Consider the following 22,885-nt stretch of genomic DNA (forward strand, 5'->3'; position numbering starts at 1 on the left):
TAATATTTCTTTTTTGGGTGCTAGTACTTTGTTAATTTGGTCCTCCTTAGTGCTTACCTTGGTAATGTTTCCTTGCCGAAGTCAACTCCAACCATGTACCTTGGCTAAACTAGAGGTCAACTTTGTTTTTGCATTGAGTTAAGCAGTTGCATCTTGAGAGGACATCTTTTGGTAGTAATATTTTTATTCTCTTGACCAATTCTTCACGTCTTTGATAATTTTGCTATATAGGCTTTGCTCATATGATTAACGCGAGGTGAGATTTAGATAAAAATCTTAAGTTTAAGCCGTAGTTCTTTCTATTACATATATATAAAAGAGTGTTTGATAATTTTCTTTTGTCTAAGTTCAGGGTAGCCTTAGCCTGACAGATTCATACCCATGTGCAGCCCGACTCACTTTTATTTTGATGTTATTGGATTATGGCTTCGAATGGTGCTGGCTGACCTTTCTTTCGGTAGGAATGTAAATGGTGAGAGGTAGGCAGAGGTTCTCCTGATTTGGATGTATAGATAATATGGAAGTTGACGTTGACGGGATGATCTTACGATTCGCTCTGGGATGTTATTTTACACTACGGAGATGCTTCTCTGTGGAACTGCTGCAAGATTGATGCTGCTATGTGGCCAGAGATATTTGTGTTTTTGTTTATATCTTTCAGGCTAAGACAAATCAATTTAATGTTATCTAATCATCTTTCTTTATATTTTTATGATAAATATATTAGTTTAAAATTGGTTTTGCAAAAAAAAAATTGGTGTATTAGTATAATTAAGGTTGTTATAATAATAAAAAAAATGAGTTTATGAAAAGGAAATATGAATGAGTAATAAAAGTTTCCCCAAAGGCAAAAGAGATTAGAATTTCATTCTCAATATTAAAAGATATAGCTGACAGAAAAGTATTTATATTGATAAAAAAATAAACATTAAACCAAGCAGAAAAGGAATTTTTCCGGAATATATATGGGTAAGCAAATATATATTATGCACAATAAGAACTTTCTGAACCATAAAAGATTTTTGTATTGAATACATTGAAAAGTAATCAAAGATATCTTTTTCAGAATGAATGAAAAATCCATTTCTGTCCAGCTCTCACCAAATGCCACTGCTGAATGCATGCCACGTGATTCCTGCGCTGGCACTGCAACCCCCCTACTTCATCACCGATGACATACTCATCCTGACATATACTGCATTTGACATCACCCTTTTCACCCTCACAGCTGCCATCTCAATCCTCTGATAATGTTGCCTCATAGATGCCTTTTCTAAGCCATTTTGATTCCTCATGTGGCTTATTATCTATGCTGGTAATGTGCCTACTTTCTTATTACTAATTAATACATATTTGGTTTTTATTTGTTTCCCTTCTCTCTCACATTTTGGTTTTTATCTCATATGTGAGATAAATGGTGTGATATTTCTTTGATTGGTTTTTTCTTTTTTTTGCTTGTTCAAAGTCAATTCCTTTTATTAATTGATGAATTATGTAAAAGTCAGGCCATTGGCCAAGGAAACGCCAGAGCGCCGTAGAAAGCAAATATCAAAACATAACCTGCAGGCAACATATTCCGCTAATCGAAAACAGAGAAGAAAATAAGGTGGTCTGCTTCCGCTCCCGAGTAATTATAGCACCCAGAGCAGAGCAATCACAATCACAATCCACAAATCGCGCACAAACACAGTCATACCTGCTTTAGTAACCACCAAGCATGCCAACACCAGAACAAGTCGTGTAAACTGACGCTAATAAAAGCAGAACCTGCAGATCACATGCCTGCACCACCAAGCATTAAAAACATTGCATCTCTATTGACAATTGCCTAGCCAATCCCAACCTTGGCCTCATCTTGACTGCCTGTTCCATTATCATCCCTGCACTTGATTTGTCAACATTTATTTCCTTGTAGACAATCCATTTTGTCCGGTAGATTTAATCGCCCCCCTTTTTATTTTGTTTCTTTTACTTATTTTACTTTCTTGATGACTAAATAATCTAGGTCTTTTTAAGCCCAAGTTATTTTGGGCCTTCCTCATATCAGACCTGGTTTTGAAATTGCGTTTTGGGTCCACTCCCATTTTTCTTTCCTTTGAACTGGGCTTAAATTATGTTCCCTTGTTCTTAAGAACCCATGAAGCCCAATGGCTTTTTGCTTTAACTATTTTTTAACTTTTTTATTTTTTTTCAAAGTTTTTAGATAAATATTTAGAAAACAAAAAAGTAAAAAAAAAAATGCAAGAAGAAAAAAAAGACAAATAGAGAACTTGAGTTAGACTGCCATGGCAACCAACCTTTCCTTTCCTCTCAAATTGCAACATAAAGTCAAAAATAGTATAAGCTCCTACCTTCTTACCCTATCATTAGACCACCTTTTCCCTTTTTCACTTCATTACAAGAAAATTAGACAGGAACACATTAAATACCTTTTTAGATTAGTCGAATTTGGTGACCAAGAAATCATCATCGATAAGGATGTCAATGAGTATCTTGTTACAAGGTATTTACGGGTAATCAACCTAATTATATAAGGTTAGGATATCTTCTAATCGAATTTGAAATAGGGTCAGATAGTAATTTTACTATCCATATCAGGTTCGAGTAGGGTTTAGGTATCACCTATTGGGTACTAGCTACCCGAACCTGATTATGTTAATATTTTGATTGTGGCAAGTACCCGCTCTGAACCCAAATCCTATGCCCATTTATATAATATTTTATTAATATTTATATAATATACAATAGATAATTAAATTAAATATGTAATTTTTACCAATTTATGAATAATTCATTTTTGAAGAAATTGATAGATATATTAATGATATATGATTGTTAGTCAAATTATTAATATGATGTCATTAATATATTTAAATTAAAAAACTATTAGATTATTAGTTATATTTAAATAATATGAATATCGTATCATATTACAAGTAATATAATTACTATTATATATACACTTGTAATCTAAATATCTTTACTTTCTATTTTGTATCTTACAAAAATTATAACTTATAAAATTATTTGTTATAATATATATACCTATGTTTATGTAACCTTTTATCATATATATACCTAAAAAGAAACTGTGAAATTAAAATAATTTGTAATTTATTTTTTTTTAATTTCATGTAATTAAGGATAAACCTATAGAGTTAATTAAATTAATTCATGACAGTATGATTATTGATCTTCTTGTAATGTCTTTTAATATATATATTTTATATATTGTGTTAATTTGTAAGAAATATAATTACTATTATATAATTCTAATATAAACATATTTACTTTTTATGTTGTGTTTATATTATAAAAATTAAAACTTATAAAATTATTAATTATAAATATATATACCTTTATTTACATAAACTTATAATATATATATATATATATATATATATATATATATATATATATGCACACACTTAAAGAGAGGTTGTGAGATTAGAATATAATTATTATTTGTTTGCTTTAATAAATTTAAATTAAACAATGATTGTTGGAAACTTGTAATTTTATTTTTTGTTTCCTTTTATAAATTTAATTATTAGTCAACAATATGGAATATGGGTGTGAATTGTAAAATATAATTTAATTGTTTATTGATATGGGTTTGGATTCGGGTTCGAGTTATTTGGTACCCATGAAAAGTTAAGTAAAATTTTTTGGGTAGTTATTGGGTAGTGGGTATGTATTAGGATTTGGGTTGGGGTAATAAATTTAAAAAATATTCAAGTAGTTATCAGGTTCGGGTACTCTACAATTTAATTGGGTTTGGGTACCTCAAAATTAATGGGTACCCTACTTGTTGACATCCTTAATCATTGATTGTCTTTCTAATCCAAAAAAATCTAAGATTTGAACCCCAACCAACCCTGTAAAATAGAGTTTCCAAATAAAAAAAAAGGCAGAGGCTTTACTAAGACAAAAATTCAGAAAATTTACAAGTAACAAAAAAAAAAAGGAAAAAACCAACTAATAATAAAAATCCCATCAATACCCTTTTTAGCCTTCACCAAAAACAAATTCCAACAACAACAATCCAAAAAAAAAAAAAACTAGATTTAGGATTCCTTTTTTTTGTGAAAACCCAAACAAATGCATTTAAAAAAAATAAGAAAATAGTTTGAGATCTGGAATAGAGTTCTTAGATATGGTTCCTTTTTATTTTTTGTTTTTGTGAAAATAAAACTAAAAATGAAAAGAAATCTTTTTTAGGCAAAAAAGAAAACAAACTAATAAAAAAAAGGTAAGAATGTACGAAAAGGAAAATCGAGGTTTAAGGTGGTAAATCTAGTTAACACTAGCCAAATTTGAGCTTTTTGTTTTCTTTTTTTTTATCAGTTTTTTGTAAATTTAAGAAAAATGAAAGAGAGTTTGGAAAAAGAAACTAATTAAACAAAAAAGGGAAATTGAAAGGTTATTTTTTGTGATTCTTCAATGTTGATGATTAGCAATGACCGACGGAGCTCATGGTAGCTACAAATCAGAATCTGGGTTTGGGGTCGAAAGTTGGATTTTGGGAGAGGTTGGAGAAATAAACCAAGGCAGGTAAAGAAATGAAGGAAAAGAAGAAAATGAGAAACATAGGGTTTTAGAGAATATATATAGCGTGACAAACGATGTTGTTTTAGTGAGTGAGAAAGGAGAAAAGAAGAGGGAGAAAAAGGCTGAATTTGATAAGCTCGAGATGTATTTGGAGATTGAGCCCATTAGTCCTTTCTAGAAGCAGACGTAAGGATTAAAAGTGTTCATTTGATTTGTCTTTTTTGTTTATATTATTGCTTGTTTTTATTCAATTCACAACCATGCATTTTCATCATACTTTTTTCATGTATGGGTATTTTCTTTGTGACAATTCATGGAAAAGTCGATATCTGTTTCATCAATGGAACACCTAGTATGCTTCACTTTTGTGTCCATGTTGTATGAAGAAGCTTTTAGTTTGAGATTTCAATAAGAGGAGATTCACCAAAAAAGGATGACTATTTGGCGAAAGGTCATATCCCTACACATCTAGAGAGGATTCATCTCAATCTTTGGCAAAATGATCTCAGTGATTTGTTACATATGGGGTAGTGGAAGAAACCCTAGCAAGAAAAATTCCAAGAAAAGTATAAGCATATTGCATCACTTCTCCATGTTAACATAGACAATTAGTTGATTAGAGCTATAATCTAATTTTGGAATCCATCCCATAAAGGCTTCATTTTCAACAAAATGGATATGATACAAACAATTGAAGAGTATGTGTCGTTGCTTGGTTTGCATATCTCAAGTTTGGTTAAGGTATATTGAAGAAAACATAAATGAGTTTTTGTAAGAAGCTCACAAAGATAATAGCAATTAATGTGTAAGAGGTAGATGCATAGGTAAAGAATAAGGCAAGAATATTTACATTCCGGGGAGTTTCTTTTAGGATTTTATCTCGCAACACTTTAATGACAAGCAAGGCATGAGCATAATTGCTTTAACAATTTGAGGTTTGGCCATTTTTCTGGAAAATTTTAAAACATATTGGAATAATTATCATTGATTTCTTCAAGCAAGTTGAGAATGGAACTTATCCTTTGCTAACAATTTTGGTAGAAACCTAGAGATCATTAAACTGTTGTGAGCAAATTAGAGGGGGGCACTTTATTAGTTGTGCGCATTTGTTATATGCTTGAGTGAAAAGTGACTTCAAATGTTAAAAAAGCAAATTTCACAAACCTTATCTCTTGACTCCCTACTCCATCTTAGAGTTTTGCAGAAACAAATGGCTAGAGAAAAAGCTTAAGAAAGAATAGTTTTGAATCTCTGTAGATGCTCAATTTTGACTAACCATTATTTCTTGAAGTATTGTGTTACAGAATAGGAATAAGAATGGAATAATTATTTCATACAGGAAAGTGAAAGTAACTTAGAATCAGTAACAAGGTTCATAAGTTATCTTTACGTTTGGGATATTTTAAAGAGTTTAGCTTAGTAACTCAAATATGGAGTTAGTTAAAAGGACTCCTTTTAACTTTGTTCTTGAAGTACATGTGCTTTACCCAAATCGTAGGCATTATATACTCATTCTCCTAACATCCAATAAGTCATTTCTTAATGTGATCGTCTATGACTAGCACGTTCTCCCATGATTGAGCTTAATACCCAATAAGTCATCCCTTAACGTGCTCTTTCATGGCAATCACGTTCTGCCCTGATCAAGATTAACATCCAATAACCATTTTTTAACGTGCTTTTCCATGACAAGCACGTTCTCTCATGATTGAACGTGTTCTCTTACAAATACTTCCCTTTTCCCAACTGCTCTTAAGAAATCACTCTTATTTAGAATAAATATGAGAGTTTGGAAAGTCGGGAGGCAATAAGAAAGAATTAGAAACTCAGTAGAGACTACCCTTAAAACTTTTTCAAATATTCTCTTTACTTAGCCCTTTTCATCCGTCTTGCTCTGCCGCTTTCTCCATTTTTTCTCATTTCTCACTGCTTGCCATCAAAGCACTTATGCTTTAAGGATAGCTCCATTCTTCCTCTCTGTTGCCTCTAGTGCATTCAGTTTCATTTATTGCAACATATCCTCTTTCCCTATTAGAAAACCCCTTTACAGTCTCCAATGTCTTACTTAATACATAAGTGGTACAAAGATGAAAGGGATTGTATTAGGATGATTTTTTTACGTAAAATCTATCTAAATCCTTAAGATTTTGTCATAATTCAGTTAAAGTCCATTAGATTCCAAAACGGACTTCTTGTTCCAAAATAATCAACTTGGCAGGTTCGATCACCGTCACTTTTGCCATTAATAAAATCACATGAATATCACATGAGACCAATAATACCCTTCAATTCACAGAAATAAAGAAAGATCGAAGAATATTTTGGGTGGTTTAGTAATGGAGGATGAAGACAATGAAGAAGAAGAAGATGGATTGTACAATATGATTGCAAAGAAGTGTTTAGGTGTTTAGGGTCATGGATAGTTTAGTAATTGAATCACATCTATTAACGTTATTTGGTGTTTTGAGGTGAGATGTCCATTTTTAAATCTAGTGAACTTGAGTTGAATTATGATAGAACCTTAAAGACTTGAATGAACTTTATCTTTTTTTTTTTGGCTCTGGTAGTTAATATTTAGGTATTATCTTTCTATTTTTGTCTTCTCTTTTCTTCGGAAGTTGATAATGGCGTAACTAGAAATTGATCATAACTTGAGAAAGATAAACTAGAGAGAAAGAAAATAGAAAAGAAAAGCAAATGACAATAATTGGTTTCTTCTCCCTCAAAGAGAAACTTTGAAAAAGAGAAATCCATAAATTTGTTGCTGCCAAATGGCTTAAGAATGACATCTCGTCTGTGAATTAAAATGTCACATAATTTAGCAATTATACTTTGCATGCCTGATATGCACCTTTGTTGTTAAAATTTGTATGGAGTTGAAAAATATGGAAAATATAACATCTTAAATTGGACGAAATAAGAAAAAAAAAAGTTTGACTCTGGTATAAAACATGGGATAAAAGTTAGATCTTAATTTGAAAAAATAATCTAAGAAAAATTAGTCTTTGAAGCCATTGTGTGAAAAAGAGAGAGAGAAAGGATAGCATATTCTTAAATAGGTGTGGCCTTAAGTACTTGATTATGTTTATGTATACAGTAGAAAGTAGAGTAGAAGAGGAAGATGTTGAAAGTCAGTATGTGGTTTGCAGCAATCCTTATCTGAAAGCGGGTTTTGGTTTTTGGCATTGCTTGGCGGGTAATGTCTACAATTAGGAGACAAAGGAGCCACCACAGCATTTAGGCCCGGACGTACTAAACAGCGGAAGTGGAGCTTATGATATACAGTAGTTTTGGTTGCCGATATTAACCTTACACAACAACCTAGTAGACAATGCGCCACCCTCCCATTTATTAAGTTTTGGAAGCTTATCATTGTGGCTTTGAGATTTCCCCCTCTTCTTTCTCTCACTCTCGGGTTCCATGTGACTCTGTGCAGAGGTTGAGAAATTTGCAGTGCATAAATATCCAGCAACAAACATAGCAGCCAGGAAACAGCAGATTCCAAGAACCTTCTTTAACCGCACCATTAAGCCACATGCACCTTCTCCTGTTATTTTTGACTATTTATTTCATGTAAGCTTTGGGTTGGCAATGGGGCATATGACAAGGGAGACCTCTTATTAATATCTGCGTTTGCCAAGAAAAACAAAACGAAAAATAATTTTTTTTCTAAAAAAAATTGCTAAAATGTTCGACCATCTCAATGTCTTATTCACAAAAAATAAACACATAAATAACTATTATTTGTTATTTTAACTTATAATTAATAATTAGAGCATCCTTTTATAACCCATTAACATTTGCTTTTAAATTTAATCAAACAATTTTGCTGCTTGTACCTTTGATTCGGCCTCTAGAAGGCCTATTTTTCTTCCCTTGTTGGATTTCGAAATTGTCTAGAAGAAAATAGAGAGGAGTTGAGGATAGTGCAAATAGAAGAAGTAAAAACTAACACGAGGAGGAGCTTGTCCCACTTTATTTCTATATTGAAAAGGATATCATTTACAGAGGCAGTGATGAGTAGTAAGTGGGTCAACCGATGCTACTTTGATTCCTTGAACTTTCTAACATTCAATTCCATGACTGCTGCTGATAGCAACATTACTCTGTCATGAAACACAAGGACAAGGGCTTCAACCTTATCTCTGATTTCTCACCCAAAATTATAAATGAATTAATAAATAATCCAAAGAAAATTAATTCCTCCTCCTCTTTTGTTTAAGTCAAGCAGCACAGAACAAGCCATTTTCACTGTAGCAAACTGGTAACTAGAGACTGAGATAGATATCAAGTAGGAGTTATTAACTAGACTAGAAGAAACTTGGGACATAATTCTTCACTATTTTCGAAGGTCTCAAAATGAAACATGGTTAATATTAGGTTCGAGTAGGATTAGTCTGAGACAAACATATAGGGGTTTTGAATTTTTATTTTATTTTTTCCGTACAATGGCAGAAGAGGTCAAACTCAAATCCACACTTTAAATCATTTGATAATAGATGAACATATGATTAAAGATGCACATCGTCAACATCAACAGATAAATACCGATTGAAGTGAAGACTTCAAGCTGCTTTTATCTTTAATACATACTTTGAAGTCTTTTCTTTGCATCTGCAACACTATTACTGAATAGCAGACACGGTTGAATTATTAATAAACTTGAACACTTGATTTACAGAATTGATGAGATTGTACTAGCTTATAATATAATATAAAATATTGTTGCCTTATAACGAAATCTGCTGCCCGCAGAGGGGGTTTCTTTATTTTTCGCTTCTTCCATTAAATTGGCACAAACAAAACGATTTGGATACACATGCAAGTAAATTGATTTATATTTAATTCTTTATATGAATGGATCTTTTATTGTTTGGTTATATTTGTAGTGGTCCAACTTTTCTTGTGTACTGTTACTATCGCCACAGGAACAGAGATCTCAAAATGGACCCAAGGTCGTTATTTGTTGGATTTATGTAGAGAAATCTCTTTACCAGCAAGATGCTTGGCTAGGACCACGCATCATATATCGGCTCATACTTTGAAGAAAGAAGATTTTAATTCATTTTTTCAACAAGAGAGTACATATGCTTACTAGTATTTTTTATATTTCTTAAATTTCAAATTATTTTGTAATTCTAAATTTGATTTAATTTCCAGTTGGGTATAAAATGTTAAAAAAAAAGAGAGAAGAAAAAAATATATATATATATATATAAATTCCATTTTCAGTTACCAATAATAATTATTATTATTATTATTATTCTGCCAGAAACTAAGAGACACAACGAACAGTAACACCAAGCAGACAAACAAAAATCCAACCCCACAATTCAAAGTTATATTTTGTCTTCGTTTGGTACCTAAAACGAAAAGGAACAAAAGGAAACAAAATCTTCTTCTCTTTTTCGCCCTCCAATTCTACCTAAGAGAGGGAGTGGATTGGCCATTACGACTCGGACTCACGTAGCACAGCAGCGAAGTGATTGGGCTATTAAACATCAACTTCTCATATTTATCTCTGGGACTGGCACCCATTTCTCATGTCTCCTTTTGTCCTTCCCTCTTCAAGTGTTTTACTTTCTTTTTTCTGCTTTTGTTATTTGAAGGAGCTAGGGTCACTCTCAAAATGGGCCATTGGTTAAAACTTTTGACACAGCCTCATGATCAACAGTGTTGGACCTGAGAGAGGTGGACCGTTTGATTCTGCCGGTACTCATTAACTTTTCTTCTCTTGATGTCTCTCTCTGTTCTCAGAGTATGGTGGTGGCGGTTGTAACGATGCCATCGGTTGTTTCACTTTCTGAACTTGAAAAATGCTGGTCAAGCACATTGACGGGCGTGTTGGAGGTCGAAACCATATCAAATATTGATTCGTATCCCTCCTTTGCTATGTCTTGCATCGAATTGTAGCATTCCAACATGTTGTCCTGCAGCCAATTTAACACATACAGGAAATGTTAATAAATTAATTAGATGCTTAATTATAACTTTTTCAAAGTATGTTGTACACTACATTTATTCAAAAATAAAATAAAATAATCTGTTGGTTGGTTTTAAATTTTTAATGCCTGGTAAATGTTAAACGGTATACTATTAAAAGTAGCCTAAAGGGATTCATCAGAATATCAGATAACCTTATTTACATATGAACAGCTGGAAATTGCTTTTCTAAAGCAGGGGAATTGCAAGGGAAAAAGTTCATGGGAAGCAGAGAGAAGTGCTGATGCAGCAGTTATTGATGGCTTGAACACCAAAAGCTTTACATCTGTTACACACACACACAAAAGGCAAAGCAGTTTTGTGAGTTTTGAGAGAAGGAAATAAAATTTAAGTGATGATTGGATGCATGGCTGCATTCTTGGCGATTCAGTGAATTAAGGCACCTACCAGTTTGAGATTTGAAGATGATTTCAAGAGCTCGACCCTTGAGGGCTTGCCTTAATGGAGGGTCTTTGAGCTTGAAGAAGGAAATAAAGAAGGAGATGAAAGAGAAAGGAGTAATTGAACGCATTCGCCATTTTAGTGCTCCCAAGATTAGATATTCCATTCGCTCTATTGTTTGTGCATCAAATATGAAACCTCCATCCCCCTACATTCCACAGAAAAGATTTAGATAAGGCCTGCTCTACAATATAATACTTCTTTGGAAATGTTACAGTTCTAACCATAGGAATTTTTACCTGAAAGTGGGCGAGAGAAAACTCTGTTTTCTTCATCTTGGCAGCTAAAGAGACGCAAGAGATTGCAAGAAGTCTTAGAACCCATGTCTTAGGTTGCTGCAGCATCAAGGTTCAGTCAGATCTTTGTTAGTTTTGTAGCTCTATAAACTGGATAAGCCATGTTAACTAAAACTAACGAAGCAGAGGATTCTTTACCGGTATTCCTTGGATTGATAAGAACCGGTCGAGATAATTGACAGCAAGATATGATAAAAAGGGACTGGATTTGCAAGACAACTGAAATAAGAGGCAACTTTTCGTTATTTGAGTAAGCATATATGAAATTAGCAAACAGTTTTATTCTTTCTTCTCAGAAAGTAAGTTGGTTATGTCGCTTACCTGTGAGATTAAAGAGATGGCTCCTCGTCTGACAGAAATATCAAGATCTCTAGCTTTGAGAGTCTTTACGTAGTTCTCTTTGGGCATATGATGAGATTCAACCAGGAAGAGGGAAGGGATAGTAGTCCCAGGGCAGAAGTCATTGAAGTTTGTTAATGGGTTTTCAAGATCGAACTCCATCAATTGATTAGAGTCTGTTAAAGGTCCGCTCAGCCTAGTGGCGTTGCAGAGAAGTCCAACGATGATATACAGGCACGGAGAGAGAGAGAGAGAGAGAGAGAAAGGGCGGGGGGGGGTGGGGTTGGGGGGGTGAATTTACTAGTTGTGTTTTTTTTTTTCTTTCTAAAAAGATGGGATGTGGAGACCTTGGGAATTCACTACCTTGCTGCTATATGTGTATTTGACATATGTCCTCTTCTGTCTCTCTTTAGTCTTTAGAAGGGAAGCAAAAACTTTATGTGGGGTGGAAAAAGGGCAGTGATCAGATAGGGTCAGGGACTTTGTGCAAGGGTGAGGTTAGATGTCAGGAGAAGATGATTGGTTGAATCAGAAATGGAGGGTCCAAAACTCATTCTCAACTTTTTTGACTTTGGCCTTCCAAGAGCCAGGGCAATCACTGTATGTTCAATTCATTGCTAGTCTTTATGTTATTTACAAGATGATGGTTAGACTTAGATTATGTTCCCTGAGAGGTCATAGTTTTGTACATTTATTGAATGCGTAATTTATATATGGCTAAATGGCTATCAATGTGTTACTTTATTTTCCCGTTAGAAGTTACTAAGACCATTTATTTGATTGTGAACGTGGAAAGAACTCTTCAAGTTTTTAGTAATTGATTAACAAACTTGAAGAAGACTAATACGTTTCAACACATGCTTGTTCTTCTGTACAAAATAATAGTTTTCTGAGACAAAATCAACAAAACTTTAGTGATGACGCTTCCAGAGTAAGGTAAATTACATGAAATTAATGAAGTAAGGATAATCTATATAGTAATTGAAGTTAAACATGAAATACCCATGTTTTTCAAATAAAAAAAAAACATGAAATACCCGTACTGGCAGGCACCTATAGGTCCACTCAGAAGGCAGTGCAGAAGGAAAGAAGTTTTAACAAATCATTTTTGTTTCAAGATTTTCCTTGTTAAAAAGGATGTTGAGGTAACGTTAAAACTTTAAGGATTGGATTCATTAATTTTCTTCACTGAACTTGCATAACCTATTTGACTCAGATCCTACTGATTTACAATCAAATGAACTCAGATCTTTCGTTTGGCCGATAAACTAAAGTAGCTTGCAGATTTAAAATAATATATGGATGGTTTAAGAATTCGAAATGAAGGTTTGAAGAGTTATAGGAGTACTAGATTTACACCTTAGATTCTCATAAACTATCAAAACTTAAGAAACTTAAAACTTTTACTTCAAAGTGGCTAGCTGTCCAGGTATATATTCTGCTTAAAATTAATATTGATACAACTGCTCCATTTTTCTGTTTAAACTTTTTCACCTAATTAGGTAGAGGTTACCAAATAATAATGATAGTAAAAATAAAGCTTTGCAATTGCAGAAGATAGAAATCACCTACTTATATAATTGAATGTCAAGCATGAAGTAATTGGAAAAAATTAAGGAGAAATTTGACATGCATTTCCTAATTAATGAATGAATATTGAACCAATGGCATCTTTAAATTTGCCAGGTAAAGTAAATACATGGTTTCTCAATTTATTTTCTATTGCTCGTCCTTTCCCACAATAGTAACTACCAAAGCATCGGCAACCAGGTGAGGTGGACCTCCAATCCTCCTCCACCCACACAATATTTATATTCATATTCGACAAAATACAAGGGTGGTGACAAGTTTTCATTTGTGTTTTTCTTTCTTGCACCAAATCAGTAACAACTCCAGGTGAAAATCTTCAAATATTTCACCTCCCAGTCCGACCGTTCCTATATACAATTAAAACAAGCTCTAAACATTACCATACAATAATTACTTCAGGTAATCTACCGTGGTTCAATTTTTATCTCATGGCAGACTCGTGACAGCTTTGGGTTTTATGTCCTTGTGTTGAATGCAATCTCCTTGCAATTAGAAGAGAGAGAGAAAGTACTGTCAATAGGACAAGAAGCAAAATTGTCTGAACAGGAACCCAAAATCTTAAGAGTTCAAATTTTTAAAGTGTTTGTTAATTGATTAGAATTGATGGAAGTCAATGAGGAAGATGTCATGTGTTGAATTTGCTAAAGTGAACACATATGATGTGTCCTAATTTCTTTCTCATACAAGAAGACTTCACTTTTACCAAAGTAATGAGTTGTGCCCCTCGAGAAAGAAAAATGCGAAGGGTGGGTGGTGTACAGGTAGACCAGCTGCAGGTATATCTAAGCTTTTCAATTAGTCCCTTTTCATTGTAAAAAAAAAAAAAAATTAATTAGGGCCCTTTTTTAAGCTAAAACTCCAAAGCTAGATGAGGATTAAGAAAATGTGCTTATGCTAAAATGGGTTTTAAGGACAAATGATTACCAAAATTCATTAAATTATGCTTTAATTTCTTGGTGTTTTATTGTGGACCTTCATCGAAAGTTGTTTCTAATATCCATGCCATTGACTCGTTAAGGGTAGGGCATCATCAGCAGGATACTTGTCTCTCTTTGTTCTTCTTTTTCCCGATTATATCAGAGAATGGGACCATTTTTGTTTGAAGAACTTTAGAGTGCAGTCCATGGAATAAGTGTTACACATCTGTTACGTATGCATTTGATTTTCTGTTGCTGTTACACTATGCACAAATCTTATGGCTTGCTTGCTTAGTACTCAAGCAATCATTTTCCTCTGCTTCACTTATCAGGATGTAAAATAAACCGTGATTATATATTGTTGGGAATTTAAAATATATAATTTTACTTCTTTCGTATAGAGAAAAGCCCTTTAACAACTTTCCAAGGAAAAGAAATTCTTAAAACTGTTTACTTCATTAACATAATCCAAAATGTTGGTCCCCTTCTCTGCCCCGTTTCAAACTAAATGTCTCAACCCAAAGCTAATGGGAACACAGGACAAAAGTCTAACTCTACAGACCAAACAATCAAATGTATGGTCATTGTTAACTTTTAAGTGAGGTAAAGGGTTCCAACAAGACTCTCAAATGCACCTACTTTTGAAATTTACATACCAATCCAATTAACTACTTTGGCTCATGCCTTTAGTGTTTGAAACCCACGTGAAGCTAGTTTCTTTTAACTACTTTTTTTACAAGGAGCAACTATTAGAGCAGAGATACTTGGGTTACCTGCAAATTAATCACAACTGCCTAGTGTATATAATGCAAAAGGAGGCAGAGCAGGGGCAAGATATCAATTGTTATTGGAAAATTTATTTGGGAATTTGGTGGTTGGGATCCTAGCTTGGGGTGGCTTTGGGGCAAGACCTGGTCAACAGTGCAAATTAGCGTGTGCTAATTATTTGATAAGTAGGCCCCCAACTGGATCGATAATTAGCCTGCAAGACCTAATAATGGGGTGACAATCCAATTATTGGGACTGTTTAAACGCCCCATTATGCTGTATACTATATAGCCTTTTGAATTATATCATCTTTTGGAGTTCCCATTGAAGCATGTTGACATTGGTACGCTTGTCATCACGAAATTGAATTATCTAGTTCAATCATTTTACTATCATTCTCATCTGATTATACGTAGTTGGCCTCCAAATTCTGTGGTCATTTTTCATAAATTCATTGGCTACCTTCAATTTTGCGATAATATCAACAGCACTAAGCAATTAGCTATTGAAGCTACACAAATGCATTATATATCTCCTTATAAACCCCTTAGTATTGGTTTGGCAATTATATTATTAGGATTTTAAAAAGTTTAGAGTGTCACTAGAAGCCGAATCTTCCAACATGATTTTTATATTCATGGTATTAATCCTTTTCAACACGATCAGATACACGTAATCAAAATAATAATTTATTTATTTTTTAAATTTTAATAACTTTTATGTCAACTTAAAAATAGGTACATAATTATAACTGCAAATATTTGATTAAAGTTCATTACCAAGTGATACCTCCACGAGTTAATCATTGACCAATTAAAATATAAATGGCACAATTTTTATTTTTATGTGTGTATGTACACGCGTGTGTGTCTTTTTTTTTTTTTTTTTCTTTTTACTTATAAAAGGGATGATACTACATTACAAAAATATGCTATAAAACATTGATAAATAATTTAGGATTTTATTAATTTAGTTTATGTAAAACCAGATTATAGCTATAATATTAACTTGTTAGTTAATTGAATATTATAAATTATAGAATATATATCTTATTCATTAATTAATGAATTTAATTACATTTATAAATAATTTGGCATTTAAATTAGATGATAATGATACTTGAAAACTAATACAACCAATCAATATTAGCTTCAATTATATCGAAAAGATCTTTTTTCCTAATTGATTTGTGTTAAGACAGAATATTTCATATATATGTATATACAATACAATACTATACTATACTATACTACGCATACAACTAATTGTCCATTGGACTTATAATTTAAAGAAGGTAAATTTTGAGCCACTTAGTGTTAGTCTAAACTATATCCATTGGCGGCAAATCAAACTAGTTGTTGATGCACTCAACTTTTTTAGCCCATCCTTTGGGCATCAACTTGAAAGAAGCTCAACAGTTGATACTAATTAATTCCAACTCCTAAATCCTAAAGGAATCCGAAGCAGCGGTCCCTTCTATAAGCAAATAGGTAGCCGATCGTTTCTTGAATGCCCAAAACAACAGAGTTTATATATATACTATCACTAACTTTTAAAACGGTAGCTACCATGAAATAATTACTTTGTCGTATCTTCTGCTAATGTTCCCTTTGTTTTCTTATCCTTTCTCGCTGTAAATCATACTACCCTCCCTAGGATTCTTCTTAAGAAATGAGTCCTCTTTTCTTTTGTTTGCTGAATGAGTCCCCCTCTTAATCCTAGATGTTAAAATAATCCAATTTGGTGTATGAAATGCTGGGTTTTGCCTTATAGAATGGATAGAAGTAAGCCCGGAGACAAAAAGCTAGAGATACCAGAAGAAGCGAAATAACTTTTTTAAGAGTTCATAACTTCGAAATGCCTTTGAAGAACGTTCCATTTTCTTGGGGTTGCTTCAAGGTTGCTCCATCTTTTTTTTGAAAAGATTCAAGGTTGCTCCATCTCGTACCCCTCTCCTTTATTCAATTATTTATAGAATACCATTTTTTTTTCTTCCTTCTTTTACTTTTCGTGTTGGGTGTCTTCTTCTTTGACGATAACAATGGATTCTCTTTTCTCTACATTGGTGCAAGAGAAAGCCTAAAGAAAAACCGAAGAACCCCATTTCCACTCATTGGAAGACCAATGCCCTTTTGCCTTTTCCTCTCTCTCTCAATTATACACAAGGATTGACTATATATAATTCATTGTATAAATAAAACTTTAGGAGATTTTAACTGAAGAATTAATGTAGAAAAGGATGAGAGAATGACAGAAGGGTTGAGCAGAGGGGAAAATATTGCAGTGCAAAAAATGGGAAGAGACAAGACACAGACACACACATGCAGTCACATGATGAGTGCATGTTTCACGCCATACCACCATGCAAATGACACCATCATTGTATTCCTCAGTTTATAATACTAGAATGTAGACAATTCCCAAGTGGGCCTTTTTCCAACTTTGGGACAAAAATCAAAGACCTAGACCAATTATTTATGTTCTTTGGAACACATTGGCAGCCCCCAATCCCTGCAATCCAACAAGGAGGGAGAGACAGAGGGGTTACTGACTTACTGAAAAAGTTTTCACAATTCACAAGAATTTTTTTTATTAAAGATTTTAAGGCGGAATTAAGGATTTCAAGTTATGATGAAGATCATGAAGTTAAGCTGAGTATCAAGCAATTAAAGCATCAGATTGCTTTGTATGAGATATAATTAGACAAGTGAAAGTGATGTTGAGTATTGGATTCTTTTCTTATTGAGCTTAAATTTTGAATAGCTCGATATTTAATAATAGAGCTTCAGGGTTAAGTTCCAAACAATTTTATTGCTCTAATAATATAAAAGGAATCCAAAGAATTGAATCCAATTGAGCTGATTACTGTGTGCTCATGCTTACTTCACCTTGTAATTTGCCAAGAATAAAAGGAGGGTCATCCAATTAATATTTTAGTTTATCATATTAATATATAGAATTCAGTCGAGAATTGTGATTTTTGGTTTGGAACAAGCTCCCCTAGAGTTGCTCCTAATATAAATTGTGTTAGGTTCCATACTAACTCATATGAGGTATTATTTATTTTGATCTGTTAAACTTATGATTTTGTTTCATAAAAAACACCTTATAAATTAAAAGTGATGTAAACTTTTAAATACTTTATATCACTCTAGTATATTCATGATTCCTCTTTAAGACCATGAGATCCTCCATTCACTCTCCTCTAAGAGTTCGACATGACTCCTATAAACACTTTTTTTTTAATAATATATATATATATATATAAATTATTAATAAATTAAATAAAAAAATAAAAAAAATAAAAAAAGGGAAACGGCTGAACGCGTGTTTAGCCTCCTCCTCTAGTCACCTTCAACTACCTGCCCCGAGCTTGCTTGTGCCAGGAGCCCTATGATTTCACCTCTAGTTATCAAAAAATTTGGACAATCTGGCTCTTAAAAAAGGAAGCCAGAACAACAATAAAAGGAAGATTTGGAAACAAAAAAAAACCGGATCCAATAAGAAAAATCCATCTTCTTCAAAAAAAAAACAGAAACCTGCAAATCAAAGAATCCTAAATCTAGCAGCAGACTACCCTAGCCACAATCAAAGAAAAATAAAAAATCACAACAAAAAAAAACCAAAAAATACAAAAAGAAAAAAAAATGGGAGAGATGGCGGTGGCTTAGATTTTTTGGGTTCGGATTTGTGATTTTTTTGGAGAGATCTGGGTAGGAGAGGCCGGTGAAGAGGGAGAAGAAGAGAAGGCTGGCAAGGAGAGTGCGGCCTAGAGGGTTCTTAGATCCGGTCACTTGGGTAGCTGGCAAAGGTGAATGGCGAAGAAAAAGGAGAGAAAGAAAGAAAGAGAGAGAAGGAAGAAAGAAAAAGGAAAGAAAAAAAGGAGAGAAGAGATCCGCGACAAGGGAGAAAGAAGAGGAAAAAGAAAGAGAAAGAGAGAACAAAAGGAGAGAAAAAGAAAAAGAAAAAAAAGGGAGAAAGAACCCAAAACGACGCCGTTTTCCTAAGGGAGTGTAATTGCTCCTTGGACTTTTCTAGTGGGCTATGACAATCTACTTGGGCCATTATCTGAGCCCAATTGAGGTAAAAAATCATACTCTTTACTTTGTGGATTTATGGTGGTTTATGTTGTTTGGGCTTAGTCCATTTTATTGGATTAAATATGTTGTTTGATGGTGTAAAATGAAGTTACAATATTTTGATATAGTGTCTTAAAATTGTTAGATAGTGTTTTAAGATTTGAAAATTAATGTAAAACACAAAAATATAAAAATGGGAGTAATAGCAAAAATCATAAAAATGTTTCTAAAATAATTAAGTAGATTAAAAGGTACTTAGATTTAGAGGAATATTTACTAGAGATACACAAACTTAGATAAAATGAAGGGTGTATGTAAAACAAAGGAAAAATGCCTACATAAAATATGCTCATAAAGATAGATCTAGGTAGCTAAGAATAAAAATAAGAATATATAAAAAAATATCGCAAGAATGAAGTAAATGAAATAAAAATTTTTTTAGAAGATTAGAAGTTACCTATTTCTTTTAAGGAAATATATAAAAGTACACACATATATATAAAAGATATTTAGTTATAGAAAAAATAGCCTAAGTAAGGACTAAAAATAGTATTAAAATGGATCATTATATCGAAAGGAGTTAAGTAGATAAAAGTAAATAAAATATATCTTAATAATAAGAATAAGTTAAGTATGTGATAGCAATAGAATATTTAATTACTCAAATTTATATACATATAGGTACATGTAGAAAATAAAAGAGTGTAATGTAGTAAAAATTATAAATATATAAATATATAATAGTTGTTTTGGGGATCAATACCGATGATGAGATGTCCATTCGTAGTGCGAGAAGTTACAATTTCGAGTGAATTTTCTGAGGTTAAGAATTTCGATTAAGACTCCACTAGTACGATGGGAGGGTCTTAATTCGGAATTTGGATGTTCCTAATCTTAAATAACTAAAAAAAAAAACCATACATATTTAATCACCAATTAATCAAATCTACGAATAAAAGAAATAGAAAATTAATGATAACAATAAATTGGTTAATTGTAATAATACAAAAAATGGGAAATACAAATGCGTGAATAATGATAACTATGGATAATAAAAATACTTGGTCTAAAAATATAGTTCTAAAAAATTTCATATAGTAAAATAAATAAGTACTTATATAGCAAAATGTATAACGAAGCAAAAACAATAAGTAAATGTAAAATATTTGTTCATAATAAATACGCACACAAAGAGTAGTAAATTTTGTGAAAGATAAGAAACGGATATTAAGTGTGCAAGTGCATCACGTATCATGGTTGCATTGTTAAATGTCATGGCATATAGATATATTCTATATATGGGTATAAACTTCGATGATGGGACTTTCCGAGAAAGTTTACGAAGGTGAATTTTTTCGGTAAACTCTCTAGGTGAGAAGATACTTTCGAAATCCACCAATATGATAGGAGGGTTTGGAGAAATATCTTTAATAAAGGCTTTTACTCATATTAGAATTTGCATTCATGAAAACACTTTTTTTTTACTTGCAAATGACTATTCCCGATGATGGGATCTACCTAGTAAACTTACGGAGGCGAGTTTTTAAGGTATTTTCCTAATTGAGAAAATACTCCGAATCCCACTAACATGATGGGTGAATTCAGAAAGTACGCTCAATAAAAGATTTTTGTTTGGCATTATCTCGATTTTATGCCATGCATTTTACCATTGCATCATGTGTACGCTAAACCCGTAAAATATTTTGACTTGATTAATAGAATAAGAGACAAATTAAATAAATAATAATTAAGGAAACATAAGAATAAAATTAATGGGTTAGGATAATATATGATTTAATGGTACTGTTCGTGGAACGGGCGTCACGGGGATGCTAATCCTTCCTCGTGCATAATTGTATTCTCGAACCCAAATAAAAAAAACACGTATACCAGTTTATCGTTCATTCGACGGATCTAAAATTAATTTAGGATTCATTGAGTAGAACAAAATAGGGTGGCCAACCACACTTAAAAAAAAAAAAAATTGGTGGCGACTCCCAAATCACTCCATGTCTAGCGGTCAGGTTCTCAGACCCGTACGTTGCGATAACTCTCGCTAAGACGATGTATTCTTTCTGATGTGGGATTTAAGGCTCTTCATTGGGACCATGACTTCCTTCCCTTAGACTATAACATCTTCTTCCCCATATGTGTCTCTAGATCCAAAAGTTGGTTTCTCTTTTGGTGTAGAGACCCATTTTTACTATATTATCTTTTTAATTTCATATTCAACTAGGAAATAAAGAAAAATTCATTTTGAAAAAAATAAATAAATAAATGAATGTTAAATAAAAAATAAATAAAAAGGAAGCAGAGGCAACTGCTGTGGTAGCTAGCTAAGGTTGGACTACTACGACAGTCTAGCTTTTCCTTCCCCTTCCCCAAGTTGAATAAGTACATTTAAGCCTTTTCCCTTTTAACGATCTACCCCAGTTTGAAAAAATCAATTTCAAAAAGTCAAGGGTTTGGCAGCAAGTTGCCTACCCAAAGACGCAACCATTGGCAGCATGTAACCACCAAGACGTTGCCAATGACAGTAAATAAGGAGGAAGGATTTTGAAAATCCTTTCCTTGTTTATAAAAAGGGAGCCAATTTCATGAACCCTAGGCAGTCGGATTTCAAAAAACCCTAAAAGAAAATAAAAAAAAAACCCCCTAGCACCCAAGAAACCCTAGTAACCAAAAAACCCAAAAAAATCCCTAGAGCAAAAACATAAAACGAAAAACCCTAAAAATTCCCTAATAACAGCCAATGTTTCAAAAAAAAATCCTAGAAAACCCAAAAATGATGTTATTGTCAAAGGTGGGAGGTCGACGATTGAGAGAGAGAGAGAGAGAAGATAGGGTTTGAGTGTTGAGTTTTGAAGTTTTGGAGAGATGGCGGAGAGAGTTGCGATGAGAGAGAGAAAAGGGGAGGCAAAAATGGAGAAGAGGTGAGGAAAGAGGGCTTAACTAGTTAGGGCATTTTGTTAATGATGTCGTTTTGCCTAAACGACGACGTTTCTTGGAGGAAAGAGGAAGGCTTCATTTCCATGGTGTCAAACACTACGTTATAGCCTTGGAAAATTTGTGAAACAGGCTTATCTGAGTCCATGCTTGAAGAAAGGCCTTGAAGACCTTGGGCTATTCTGAGCCTAAGCTAGGTATGGACTTTGGATCTTGTAGTTTAGGTTGTATCATAGTATATTTTAGACCTTGGACTATTTAGGTTTGCATATTGATGTTGGTTTTGATGTTGGTATTATTTTTGAGCATTTTTAATATAGTTTTTTTAAATAATATATATAAAAAATAATAAAATAAAAAAATATATTTGTGTTGCAGTATGAATATTAAAAATAGGAGAAAATGTGTTTATAGTATGAATATTAGAAATAGAGTTAGGAAATTAAAATAAACAAAAAATATAAAAAATAATAATAATAACAAAAATAACAAAAATATTTAAAATATTTTTAACTATTAAAGTATATAAATTTAGAAAAATATTTAGTTAAAAAGAAGAAGAAGAATAGATTTAGGTAAGTTGAATATGTGTGTGTATATATATATATATGGATAGAAAGTAAATGTCTAAATAAAAAATATACTTATGGTGATAGACTTAGTTAAGGTAAAAATATAGAAACTAAATAAATGTTTAGTAAAAAAAGATATGTAAATTGAAAAATACCTAGTTATAAAGAAATAGACTTTATTAAATGAAAGTAAATAGAAGAGAAATAAAATATATTTAATCATAAATAAAAATAAGTTACATAGGTAATATAAATGAAATATTTAGCTATACAAATATATATAAATATATATAAAAGTAAAAATCTGATATAATATAAAAATAAAGTGGTTGTTTGAATTAATTTCGATGATGGAATTTCATTCGAAAAGGCAAAGAGTTGCT

The 22,885-nt window shown here is 32.5% G+C and overlaps 1 protein-coding gene across 1 annotated transcript; it reads right to left on the minus strand.

Moving 5' to 3' along the window:
* Positions 1 to 9,947: 9,947 nt before the first annotated feature.
* Positions 9,948 to 11,886, minus strand: LOC18608586 (putative cyclin-D6-1). Its single transcript, XM_018114711.2, is given in 7 exon segments — positions 9,948 to 10,313; positions 10,316 to 10,481; positions 10,689 to 10,819; positions 10,942 to 11,143; positions 11,235 to 11,330; positions 11,430 to 11,510; positions 11,613 to 11,886. Coding segments are annotated over 7 exon segments (951 nt in total). The 5' UTR covers positions 11,793 to 11,886; the 3' UTR covers positions 9,948 to 10,218.
* Positions 11,887 to 22,885: the final 10,999 nt, after the last annotated feature.

The sequence above is a fragment of the Theobroma cacao genome, chromosome 2, assembly GCF_053813885.1.
Source record: "Theobroma cacao isolate CCN51 chromosome 2, ASM5381388v1, whole genome shotgun sequence".
NCBI lineage: Eukaryota > Viridiplantae > Streptophyta > Magnoliopsida > Malvales > Malvaceae > Theobroma > Theobroma cacao.